Source organism: Oncorhynchus mykiss, chromosome 2 (assembly GCF_057628025.1).
Source record: "Oncorhynchus mykiss isolate SJ-2025 chromosome 2, ASM5762802v1, whole genome shotgun sequence".
Classification (NCBI taxonomy): Eukaryota; Metazoa; Chordata; class Actinopteri; order Salmoniformes; family Salmonidae; genus Oncorhynchus; species Oncorhynchus mykiss.
The window spans coordinates 105,014,411-105,028,217 of record NC_143023.1 but is presented as its reverse complement, the minus strand read 5'-3'; the positions used below and the strand labels follow the sequence as shown (position 1 = coordinate 105,028,217).

The 13,807-nt window shown below is 41.7% G+C and overlaps 1 protein-coding gene and 1 long non-coding RNA gene across 4 annotated transcripts in view; one reads left to right on the top strand and one right to left on the bottom strand.

Annotated features, from left to right (window-relative positions):
* The window catches only part of vwf (von Willebrand factor), a 190,155-nt gene that overhangs the window by 78,085 nt on the left and 98,263 nt on the right, over nt 1-13,807 (bottom strand). For both annotated transcript variants that reach the window (XM_036973629.2, XM_090217524.1), the window contains exons 26-28: nt 12,710-12,874; nt 8,475-8,610; nt 8,036-8,345 (exon numbers count right to left, since the gene is read on the bottom strand). In XM_036973629.2, coding sequence (XP_036829524.2) covers nt 8,036-8,345; nt 8,475-8,610; nt 12,710-12,874 — 611 coding nt within the window. The remainder of the gene's footprint in view (nt 1-8,035; nt 8,346-8,474; nt 8,611-12,709; nt 12,875-13,807) is intronic.
* Nucleotides 1-13,807, top strand: part of LOC149985333 (uncharacterized) — a 30,018-nt gene that overhangs the window by 10,085 nt on the left and 6,126 nt on the right. The window lies entirely within an intron of this gene.

Below are 13,807 nucleotides of genomic sequence, written 5' to 3'. Positions count from 1 at the left end.
CTTGGCCATTCTAACACCTGGATATGTTTATTTTTGAACCATTCCATTGTAGATTTTGCTTTATGTTTTGGATCATTGTCTTGTTGGAAGACAAATCTCCATCCCAGTCTCAGGTCTTTTGCAGACTCCATCAGGTTTTCTTCCAGAATGGTCCTGTATTTGGCTCCATCCATCTTCCCATCAATTTGAACCATCTTTCCTGTCCCTGCTGAAGAAAAGCAGGCCCAAACCATGATGCTGCCACCACCATGTTTGACAGTAGGGATGGTGTGTTCAGCTGTGTTGCTTTTACGCCAAACATAACATCTTGCATTGTTGCCAAAAAGTTCAATTTTGGTTTTATCTGACCAGAGCACCTTCTTCCACATGTTTGGTGTGTCTCCCAGGTGGCTTGTAGCAAACTTTAAACAACACTTTTTATGGATATCTTTAAGAAATGGCTTTCTTCTCGCCACTTCCATAAAGGCCACATTTGTGCAATATACGACTGATTGTTGTCCTATGGACAGAGTCTCCCACCTCAGCTGTAGATCTCTGCAGTTCATCCAGAGTGATCATGGGCCTCTTGGCTGCATCTCTGATCAGTCTTCTCCTTGTATGAGCTGAAAGTTTAGAGGGACGGCCAGGTCTTGGTAGATTTGCAGTGGTCTGATACTCCTTCCATTTCAATATTATCGCTTGCACGGTGCTCCTTGGGATGTTTAAAGCTTGGGAAATCTTTTTGTATCCAAATCCGGCTTTAAACTTCTTCACAACAGTATCCCGGACCTGCCTGGTGTGTTCCTTGTTCTTCATGATGCTCTCTGCGCTTTTAACGGACCTCTGAGACTATCACAGTGCAGGTGCATTTATACGGAGACTTGATTACACACAGGTGGATTGTATTTATCATCATTAGTCATTTAGGTCAACATTGGATCATTCAGAGATCCTCACTGAACTTCTGGAGAGAGTTTGCTGCACTGAAAGTAAAGGGGCTGAATAATTTTGCACGCCCAATTTTTCAGTTTTTGATTTGTTAAAAAAGTTTGAAATATCCAGTAAATGTCGTTCCACTTCATGATTGTGTCCCACTTGTTGTTGATTCTTCACAAAAAAATACAGTTTTATATCTTTATGTTTGAAGCCTGAAATGTGGCAAAAGGTCGCAAAGTTCAAGGGGGCCAAATACTTTCGCAAGGCACTGTATCTGTGTTCAATACAGGAACACAACAAACCAAGCTACTTTTCACGTCTTGCGCAACTCTCAACAGTGTTACGCAGTTCCTAGATGGCCTACTCCTTCATTGCCCAAATTAATAACCTCAACCAAGTGGAAGCAGTACCCAGTGGAAGCAGTATGAACTGAAAACAAGTTCCTAAGAAATATTGTTTGCCAACGAGAACTCACTGAACAGACAGAGACCTCAAAAAAATATCTGAACAGTTAGTCCTCTGGGTTTTGCCTGCTACATAAATTCTGTTATACTCACAGACATGATTCAAACAGTTTTAGAAACTTCAGAGTGTTTTCTATCCAAATCTACTAATAATATGCATACCTTATATTCTTGGCATGAGTAGCAGGAAGTTGAAATTGGGCATGCTATTTATCCAAAAGTGAAAATGCTGCCCCCTATACCTTAAGAAGTTAAGGATAAGTCTATCTTTAATTCTGTGAATAACACTAGTATCTTTTATCAATGTTTATTATGAGTATTTCTGCAAAATCACTGGATGTTTTGGAATCAAAACATTACTGCATGTAAGGTGCCAATGTAAACTGAGATGTTTGGATATAAATATGCACATTATCGAACAAAACACACATGTATTGTGTAACATGATGTCCTATGAGTGTCATCTGATGAAGAACATCAAAGGTTAGTGATTATACTACTTAGTGACTATACTATACTACTTCCGGCGCCGACAGAGATGGCCGCCTCGCTTCGCGTTCCTAGGAAACTATGCAGTTTTTTGTTTTTTTACGTGTTATTTATTACATTAGTACCCCAGCTCATCTTAGGTTTCATTACATACAGTCGAGAAGAACTACTGAATATAAGATCAGCATCAACTCACCATCAGTACTACCAAGAATATGTTTTTCACGACGCGGATCCTGTGTTCTGCCTTACAAACAGGACAACTGAGTGGATTCCATGCAGCGACCCAAAAAAAAAACAACTCCGAAAAAGAGGGAAACGAGGCGGTCTTCTGGTCAGACTCCGGAGACGGGCACATCGTGCACCACTCCCTAGCATTCTTCTTGCCAATGTCCAGTCTCTTGACAACAAGGTTGATGAAATCCGAGCAAGGGTAGCATTCCAGAGGGACATCAGAGACTGTAACGTTCTTTGCTTCACGGAAACGTGGCTCACTGGAGAGACTCTATCCGAAGCGGTGCAGCCAACGGGTTTCTCCACACATCGCGCAGACAGAAACAAACAACTTTCTGGTAAGAAGAGGGGCGGGGCGTATGCCTTATGACTAACGTGACATGGTGTGATGAAAGAAACATACAGGAACTCAAATCCTTCTGTTCACCTGATTTAGAATTCCTCACAATCAAATGTAGACCGCATTATCTACCAAGAGAATTCTCTTCGATTATAATCACAGCCGTATGCATCCCCCCCAAGCAGACACATCGATGGCTCTGAACAAACTTTATTTAACTCTTTGCAAACTGGAAACCATTCATCCGGAGGCTGCATTCATTGTAGCTGGGGATTTTAACAAGGCTAATCTGAAAACAAGACTCCCTAAATTTTATCAGCATATCGATTGCGCAACCAGGGGTGGAAAGACCTTGGATCATTGTTACTCTAACTTCCGCGACGCATATAAGGCCCCGCCCCCCCCCCCTTTCGGAAAAGCTGACCACGACTCCATTTTGTTGATCCCTGCCTACAGACAGAAACTAAAACAAGAGGCTCCCACGCTGAGGTCTGTCCAACGCTGGTCCGACCAAGCTGACTCCACACTCCAAGACTGCTTCCACCACGTGGACTGGGACATGTTTCGTATTGCGTCAGACAACAACATTGACGAATACGCTGATTCGGTGTGTGAGTTCATTAGAACGTGCGTTGAAGATGTCGTTCCCATAGCAACGATTAAAACATTCCCTAACCAGAAACCGTGGATTGATGGCAGCATTCGCGTGAAACTGAAAGCGCGAACCACTGCTTTTAATCAGGGGAAGGTGTCTGGTAACATGACCGAATACAAACAGTGCAGCTATTCCCTCCGCAAGGCTATCAAACAAGCTAAGCGTCAGTACAGAGACAAAGTAGAATCTCAATTCAACGGCTCAGACACAAGAGGCATGTGGCAGGGTCTACAGTCAATCACGGACTACAGGAAGAAATCCAGCCCAGTCACAGACCAGGATGTCCTGCTCCCAGGCAGACTAAACAACTTTTTTACCCGCTTTGAGGACAATACAGTGCCACTGACATGGCCGGCAACGAAAACATGCGGTCTCTCCTTCACTGCAGCCGAGGTGAGTAAGACATTTAAACGTGTTAACCCTCGCAAGGCTGCAGGCCCAGACGGCATCCCCAGCCGCGCCCTCAGAGCATGCGCAGACCAGCTGGCCGGTGTGTTTACGGACATATTCAATCAATCCCTATACCAGTCTGCTGTTCCCACATGCTTCAAGAGGGCCACCATTGTTCCTGTTCCCAAGAAAGCTAAGGTAACTGAGCTAAACGACTACCGCCCCGTAGCACTCACTTCCGTCATCATGAAGTGCTTTGAGAGACTAGTCAAGGACCATATCACCTCCACCCTACCTGACACCCTAGACCCACTCCAATTTGCTTACCGCCCAAATAGGTCCACAGACGATGCAATCTCAACCACACTGCACACCGCCCTAACCCATCTGGACAAGAGGAATACCTATGTGAGAATGCTGTTCATTGACTACAGCTCGGCATTCAACACCATAGTACCCTCCAAGCTCGTCATCAAGCTCGAGACCCTGGGTCTCGACCCCGCCCTGTGCAACTGGGTACTGGACTTCCTGACGGGCCGCACCCAGGTGGTGAGGGTAGGCAACAACATCTCCTCCCCGCTGATCCTCAACACTGGGGCCCCACAAGGGTGCGTTCTGAGCCCTCTCCTGTACTCCCTGTTCACCCACGACTGCGTGGCCACGCACGCCTCCAACTCAATCATCAAGTTTGCGGACGACACAACAGTGGTAGGCTTGATTACCAACAACGACGAGACGGCCTACAGGGAGGAGGTGAGGGCCCTCGGAGTGTGGTATCAGGAAAATAACCTCACACTCAATGTCAACAAAACTAAGGAGATGATTGTGGACTTCAGGAAACAGCAGAGGGAACACCCCCCTATCCACATCGATGGAACAGTAGTGGAGAGGGTAGCAAGTTTTAAGTTCCTCGGCATACACATCACAGACAAACTGAATTGGTCCACTCACACAGACAGCATTGTGAAGAAGGCGCAGCAGCGCCTCTTCAACCTCAGGAGGCTGAAGAAATTTGGCTTGTCACCAGAAGCACTCACAAACTTCTACAGATGCACAATCGAGAGCATCCTGGCGGGCTGTATCACCGCCTGGTACGGCAACTGCTCCGCCCTCAACCGTAAGGCTCTCCAGAGGGTGGTGAGGTCTGCACAACGCATCACCGGGGGCAAACTACCTGCCCTCCAGGACACCTACACCACCCGATGTCACAGGAAGGCCATAAAGATCATCAAGGACATCAACCACCCGAGCCACTGCCTGTTCACCCCGCTATCATTCAGAAGGCGAGGTCAGTACAGGTGCATCAAAGCTGGGACCGAGAGACTGAAAAACAGCTTCTATCTCAAGGCCATCAGACTGTTAAACAGCCACCACTAACATTGAGTGGCTGCTGCCAACACACTGACACTGACTCAACTCCAGCCACTTTAATAATGGGAATTGATGGGAAATGATGTAAATATATCACTAGCCACTTTAAACAATGCTACCTTATATAATGTTACTTACCCTACATTATTCATCTCATATGCATACGTATATACTGTACTCTATATCATCGACTGTATCCTTATGTAATACATGTATCACTAGCCACTTTAAACTATGCCACTTTGTTTACATACTCATCTCATCTCATTTGTACATACTGTACTCGATACCATCTACTGTATCTTGCCTATGCTGCTCTGTACCATCACTCATTCATATATCCTTATGTACATATTCTTTATCCCCTTACACTGTGTACAAGACAGTAGTTTTGGAATTGTTAGTTAGATTACTTGTTGGTTATTACTGCATTGTCGGAACTAGAAGCACAAGCATTTCGCTACACTCGCATTAACATCTGCTAACCATGTGTATGTGACAAATAAAATTTGATTTGATTTGATTTGATTTGATTAATTTTATCTATATTTCTGCTTTTTGTGACTCCTGTCTTTGGCTGGAAAAATGGCTGTGTTTTTTCGACTTGGCGGTAATCTAACATAATCATATGTTGTTTTTTTTAAATCGGACACGATGGGTAGATTAACAAGATGTTTATCTTTCATTTGCTCTATTGGACTTGTTAATGTGTGAAAGTTACATATTTCAAAAATATGTTTTTGTATTTCGCGGAATGTTGTCGAGGGGTTCCCGCTAGAAAGGTTAAGGGACATAGGCAGCTGTGAGGAGGAGGGTTTATTCTCCAGGTCTTTCACGTGTTCCAGAATATCTTGGGGTTAGGCCCACAGAGAGAGAACTCCTCCTTAAAGTAACTAACTTTAGCTTTCCAGATAGCCTGAGTGCGCTTAATTTCTCATTTGCCTTGAATGTCAGTGTGTGTGCTGAGCCTTTTGCCAAATGGTGTTCTTGAAGTGGATTAACTCTGCTAGATCATGGTCGAACCAGGGGCTAAACCTGCTTTTAATTTGAATTTTCTTTATGGTGGCGTGTTTGTTATCTGTTTTAATAAACTTTTTATTTTTTTATTAATGTCGTTTTTTTGTGGAGTGGTTTTAATATCAACCCTTGGGCTTCCAACCGCCTACTTACTGTTAATTATTGTTTTTTTATCTGTATTGTTTATAAAAAAAACATAATATTAAAACTATGCTGACAAGATCCACACTTGACTTGAGTCATTCAACATTAGGTAACAAATATATTTCATATAAATAAAATACCCAAATAAAATAGCAAAATAGCCTACTAAATAGACCAAGCCTAAATGTGACCTGTTTCAGGAAACTAGACGTATGTCGTGGGTCACTACTTCACAGGAGAGTCATTTGAATGTAATCTTTTTTTAATTAAAATGAATATGGCGGGTGTCAGTAAACGTTGGCAATAAAGCGTAATTAAATATTTGCCAGCAGCACAGTTACAGTCACCTATGCTATGGATAACGTGAAAACTGCCCAACCAGCTCTGCTAGGTAAAGTAAAATGGTCAGAGTGGGGTTCTCATTTGTGTCTGTAAGTACTGTAGCTAGCAAGCTAGCCAATGTTAGCCAGTTAGCTTGGGTGATTGCCTGCCGTTTTGAGGTCAGAATGCTAGGATCAACCCTACTCATCAGTCAGAGCGTCCAGTGTGCGCTCTCAACGCTCCGAGAGCGAAACGCTCTGAATTTACAATGAGACAATCTGACAGCACAGTACCATAACAGCCTAATCAGCTCTGCTAGGGAGAGTAATGTTCAGTGAGCTGTTCTCTCATTTGTGTCTGGAAGTAGCTAGCAAGTTAGCCAGTTAGCTTGTGTGATTGACTGCTGTTAGTACAGAACGCTCGGATCAATCCTTAAAGAGATGGGTCGGGCTAATTAAGACTGTGTGAATGATGCTGAATGGGTGTAGACAAAGAAGAGCACCCCAGTTTGTACCAAAACATTCAAAGGCCAATTTCTCAAAATTGCTGCAACTTTCAAAGCAGAATGACTTTCCCATTGTTCCTCAAATGCAGTGTATTATACCATTTTGTAGCTCTGTGTCTCTGCTTTTATCCAATGTAAAACAAAAACACAATTTCACATTTTACTACGTAAGACTCAATCAAGGCAGTCAGTCACAAATGTAGAAATTGAATAATTAAGACAAAAATATATATATATACTGTATATCCCCTTCCGTATCCACAGTTGTGCTTCCTAAATAACAATTATTAGTAGGCTATAGGCAAGGAGACCAACTATGAATGCTGCTCCTGTTGATCCAGCATACTGCATCTCCTCATCAAATTTCAGAGACACCGGCCAGTCAGTGAAGTACCCTTGCAGGAAGAATAAAGTTGAAATATCTATCCATCTATCCATCTATCCATCCATCCAGCCAGCCAGCCAGACAGCCAGACAGCCAGCTAGCCAGCCAGCCAGCCAGCCAGCCAGCCAGCCAGCCCCGTTGTTACACTGGCATATGGCTAACTTAATCTTGCCTCACTGACTTGACAAATAGTGAATTCAACCAAATCAGTTAGACAAGCAAACAAATGATTGGCTCTGTCATTTTATCTGAAAAATTATAATACACACTCTAAAATGACAAGTAGACAACATTTCCTGGGATGCTATAGAGGTCAGTACTCAGTCAGGTGTTCTAAGTGGCTGTGCGCTTCTGCATACCATGTCAGGGGAATATATTGCGCAAAACAAATGAAAGCAGGCTGATATAATAATTTAAGATGGTAAAATGTAAATATGTGAAATTTGAGTTGATGTTGTTTATGAACTAAAATCTTCAATTTAATTCAGGGTCTGTCTGTGACACCCACAAGAGTTCCGAATCCACCAAACTGGACCCTACCTGTATCTAATGGTCAACTTCAGAATTTAGACTCGACCCGGATCCTACCCTGACCCTTGAAGAGCTCTAGTCTTAACTCCAGAGTGATACAGCAGGACCATAGCCCTGGTGTCTTTGTGTGTGTGTGTGTGTTTGTGTTTTGTGTGTGTGTGTGTGTGTGTGTGTGTGTGTGTGTGTGTGTGTGTGTGTTTGTGTGTGCGTGCGTGTGGTGTGTGTGGTGTGTGTCTCTGTCTGTGTGTGTGTGTGTGTGTGTGTGTGTGTGTACCTGCATGTCGTATGTCTTGACTCCAGAATGATACAGCAGTACCGTAGCCCTGGTGTGGGCAGAGCCCATCCTGAACCTGTCCACCACTGATAAGATGAACTGTTTGACGGACAGGAAGTCCTCCTCGCTGAGCGCTGCCGAGCCATCTAATAGGAAGGCCAGGTCCATTGCCCGGTCACATGACCCCTCCGGCATCACTGTGGAGACAGGCTGGGAGGTGGGTGTGGTCAGACCAGCAGGGGTAGTGTACGAAGCTACGGTGTCCAGAAGAGCACAAACCTCACAGCTCAGAGTGTTGTTCTCACAGTGGCTGGAACACACACACACACACACACACCACACACACACACACACACACACACACGCACACATACACACACAATTAGATTAATAGTTCCAGACATTGTTCCAGACATATCAAATGTATGTGGTGTGTTACCATATCTGACAATGTTGGGGGTCGTCATGGTTCAGGATGACCTTGTTACCATGGGAGATCCTCTCTCCGTCATGGTAGCATATGTGGCATTGGGCGGGTTCAACACACTGCATGGAAACCTCATCCAATATCTGACCTACAAGGCAGAGGCGGAGGGGTTACTGCTGCCTGCACTGTGTGTGTGTATGCCTGTGTATGTGTGTGTTTATCAGTGTATGTGTGTGTTTATCAGTGTCTGTGTGTGTATCTAGGACTAAATATAAACAACACAGGTAGCTTCCACATGGCTGTGAACAAGCTGAGACAAAGCAAGAAGTTCCAAATAGAATCTGGCTCAAAATTGAGGGGTGACATTTGGACAAAATGAACTAACCTAGCTACTGAGAGCCTAAGAAACTGTCTTGAATCAACATGGACTGTCAATGGAGACACAAGTTGTTCTTAGGCGTTCACGAGCACATTCACCAGTTCACGAGCACATTCACCAGTTCACACATACAGTTGAAGTCGGAAGTTTACACTTAGGTTGGAGCCATTAAAACTTGTTTTTCAACTACTCCACAAATGTCTTGTTAACAAACTATAGTTTTGGCAAGTCAGTTAGGACATCTACATTGTGCATGATACATGTCATTTTTCCAACAATTGTTTACAGATTATTTCACTTATAATTCACTGTATCACAATTCCAGTGGGTCAGAAGTTTACATACACTAGGTTGATTGTGCCTTTAAACAGCTTGGAAAATTCCAGAAAATGATGTCATGGCTTTAGAAGCTTCTTATAGGCTAATTGACATCATTTGAGTCAATTGGAGATGTACCTGTGGATGTATTTCAAAGCCTACCTTCAAACTAAGTTGGTTCATCCTTGGGAGCAATTTCCAAATGCCTGAATGTACCACATTCATCTGTACAAACAATAGTACGCAAGTATAAACACCATGGAACCACTTAGTCGTCATACCACTGTGGAGGGAGATGCGTTCTGTCTCCTAGAGATGAACGTACTTTGGTGCAAAAAGTGCAAATCAATCCCAGAACAACAGCAAAGGACCTTGCAAAGATGCTGGAGGAAGAAGGTAAAAGTATCTATTTCCAAGGTAAAATGAGTCCTATATCGACATAACCTGAAAGTCCTCTCAGCAAGGAAGAAGCTACTGCTCCAAAACCGCGATAGACAAGCCAGACTATGGTTTGCAACAGCACAATGGGGACAAAGATCGTACTTTTTGGAGAAATGTCCTCTGGTCTGATGAAACAAAAATAGAACTGTTTGGCCATAATGCCCATCATTATGTTTGGAGGAAAAAGGGTGAAGCTTGCATGCCGAAGAACACCATCCCAACCGTGAAGCACGGGGGTGGAAGCATCATCTTGTGGGGGTGCTTTGCTGCAGGAAGGACTGGTGCACTTCACAAAATAGATGGCATTACGAGGCAGGAAAATTATGTGGATATATTGAAGCACAATCTCAGTGAGGAAGTTAAAGCTTGGTCGCAAATGGGTCTTCCAAATGGACAATGACCCCAAGCATACTTTCAAAGTTGTGGCAAAATGGCTTTAGGACAACAAAGTCAAGGTATTTGAGTGGCCCTCACAAAGCCCTGACCTCAATTCTATGGAAAATTTGTGGGCAGAACTGAAAAAGCATTTGCGAGCAAGGAGGCCTACATACCTGACTCAGTTACACCTGCTCTGTCAGGAGGAATAGGACAAAATTCCCCCAACTTATTGTGGGAAGCTTGTGGAAGGCTACCCAAATCTTTTGACACAAGTTAAACAATTGTAACGCAATGCTACCAAATACTAATTGACTGTATGTAAACTTCTGACCCACTGAGAATGTGATGAAAGAAATAAAAGCTGAAATAAATTATTCTCTCAACTATTGTTCTGACATTTCACATTTTTAAAATAAAGTGGTGATCCTAACTGACCTAAAACAGGGAATTTGTACTAGGATTAAATGTCAGGAATTGTGAAAAACTGAGTTTGTATTTGGCTAAGGTGTATGTAAACTTCCGACTTCAACTGTACGTTCTCACATACACTCACGTTCAAACGTTTTGGCTCACTTAGAAATGTCCTTGTTTTTGAAAGAAAAGCACATTTTCTTTCCATTAAAATAACACCAAATTGATCAGAAATACAGTGTAGGCATTGTTAATGTTGTAAATGACTATTGTAGCTGGAAACAGCAGACTTTTAATGGAATATCTACAGTACATAGGCATACAGAGGCCCACTATCATCAACCATCACTCCTGTGTTCCAATGGCACAATGTGTTAGCTAATCCAAGATTATCATTTTAAAAGGCTAATTGATCATTAATAAAACCCTTTTGCAATTATGTTAGCACAGCAGAAAAATGTTGTTCTGATTAAAGAAGCAATACAACTGGCCTTCTTTAGACTAGTTGAGTATCTGGAGCATCAGAATTTGTGGGTTCGATTACAGGCTCAAAATGGCCAGAAACAAAGCACTTTCTTCTGAAACTCGTCAGTTTATTCTTGTTCTGAGAAATTACGGCTATTCCATATGAGAAATTGCCAAGAAACTGAAGATCTGGTACAACGCTGTGTACTACTCCCTTCACAGAACAGTGCAAACTGGCTCTAACCAGAATAGAAAGAGGAGTGGGAGGCCCCGGTGCATAACTGAGCAAGAAGACAAGTATAGTAGAGTGTCTAGTTTGAGAAACAGACACCTCACATGTCCTAACGTCAGATTTGAATGGAGAAAGCTGATCCGAGAGAAGCGCTGCTTTTATTTCGATCATGAACAAATGGTCTAACTACGCACTTACCCAATATTCCCTCTACGTACTTGTTTGGGAAACACTTAAAACGTTTGCTGGTAAATAACATGGCAAATGGTATGATCATTGTAAAGCTTAAGTTCCTGCATCACATCCGGCCATGATTGGGAATCCCACAATTGGCCCAGCTTCGTCCGGGTTTGGCAGTAAATACGAAATTGTTCTTAAATGAATTGCCTAGTTAAATAAAGGTTAAACAAAAAAAAAAAATGATAAGTCATATCGGAACTGGGAAACAAGACCCTGGTCCTCCAGCTCTAGACAATGGCTGAATGGATTTGAAACAAGACCCTGGTCATCCAGCTCTAGACTGTGACTGTATGGATTGTAAACAAGACCCTGGTCATCCAGCTCTAGACTGTGGCTGAATGGATTAGAAACAAGGCCCTGGTCATCCATTTCTAGACTGCGACTGAATGGATTGGAAACAAGGCCCTGGTCATTCATTTCTAGACTGTGACTGAATGGATTGGAAACAAGACCCTGGTCATCCATTTCTAGACTGCGACTGAATGGATTGGAAACAAGGCCCTGGTCATTCATTTCTAGACTGTGACTGAATGGATTGGAAACAAGACCCTGGTCATCCATTTCTAGACTGTGGCTGAATGGATTGGAAACAAGGCCCTGGTCATCCATTTCTAGACTGTGACTGAATGGATTGGAAACAAGGCCCTGGTCATCCATTTCTAGACTGTGACTGAATGGATTGGAAACAAGACCCTGGTCATCCAGGTCTAGAATGTTGATGAATGGTTTCGAAACAAGGCCCTGGTCATCCAGTTCTAGAATGTTTATGAATGGTTTCCAAACAAGGCCCTGGTTATCCAGTTCTAGAATGTTGATGAATGGTTTTGAAACAAGGTCCTGGTTATCCAGTTCTAGAATGTTGATGAATGGTTTCGAAACAAGGCCCTGGTCATCCAGTTCTAGAATGTTGATGAATGGTTTCGAAACAAGGCCCTGGTTATCCAGTTCTAGAATATGGCTGAATGGATTGTAAAACAAGGCAAGATTTATCCAGTTCTTGACTGTGACTGAATGGATTAGAAACAATGCCCTGGTTATCCAGGTCTAGACTTTTTTCTGAATTAATTGTAAACAAGACCCTGGTCATCAGTTCTAGAATATGGCTGAATGGATTAGATACAAGGCCCTGGTCATCCCGTTCTAGACTGTGCTGATTGGATTAGATGGACTTGTCCGTTTTTTCATAATAAAAAAAAAAAAAGTGAAAAAAAAGGCTTTTGTATAACAATAAAAAAATATATATATATTTAATAACCACACCACGCATTTACCCGAAGATAAACAAAAAGAAAATACATGTTCACCAAGGTGATAGTAATACATTAATTAAATCTTCAGTTAATTCATGACCTTTATTACCCCTCATCTATATGTGTGTCTTACCTGGGGGGCAGGTAGCGTGGCAACCCTCGATACAGGTGAATGGACAGGGGAGGGGCTGTGAGTGCTGACAGGTGATTGGACAGGCAGAGCCACATGTGTTGTACCTCCACTGGCATAGCTCCCCCAAACCCTCCGCTGCAGTGTTCAGCTCCTCGCAGCTCAGCGCTAACACACACACACACACACACACACACACACACACACACACACACACACACACACACACACACACACACACACACACACACACACACACACACACACACACACACAATACATGAAACAACTTTATTTGAAGACGGAAGGCTATAGAAAGTGGCCGTCTTTGAATACCTGTACTTGCGTTTTTTGGGAGAAATGTAGTATGTTTTAAATGTAGTATGTTTTAAATGTAGTATGTTTTAAATGTAGTATGTTTTAAATGTAGTATGTTTTAAATGTAGTATGTTTTAAATGTAGTATGTTTTAAATGTAGTATGTTTTAAATGTAGTATGTTTTAAATGTAGTATGTTTTAAATGTGGTATGTTTTAAATGTAGTATGTTTTAAATGTAGTATGTTTTAAATGTAGTATGTTTTAAATGTAGTATGTTTTAAATATAGTATGTTTTAAATGTGGTATGTTTTAAATGTAGTATGTTTTAAATGTAGTATGTTTTAAATGTGGTATGTTTTAAATGTAGTATGTTTTAAATGTAGTATGTTTTAAATGTAGTATGTTTTAAATGTAGTATGTTTTAAATGTAGTATGTTTTAAATGTGGTATGTTTTAAATGTAGTATGTTTTAAATGTAGTATGTTTTAAATGTAGTATGTTTTAAATGTAGTATGTTTTAAATGTAGTATGTTTTAAATGTAGTATGTTTTAAATGTAGTATGTTTTAAATGTAGTATGTTTTAAATGTAGTATGTTTTAAATGTAGTATGTTTTAAATGTAGTATGTTTTAAATGTAGTATGTTTTAAATGTAGTATGTTTTAAATGTAGTATGTTTTAAATGTGGTATGTTTTAAATGTAGTATGTTTTAAATGTAGTATGTTTTAAATGTAGTATGTTTTAAATGTAGTATGTTTTAAATATAGTATGTTTTAAATGTG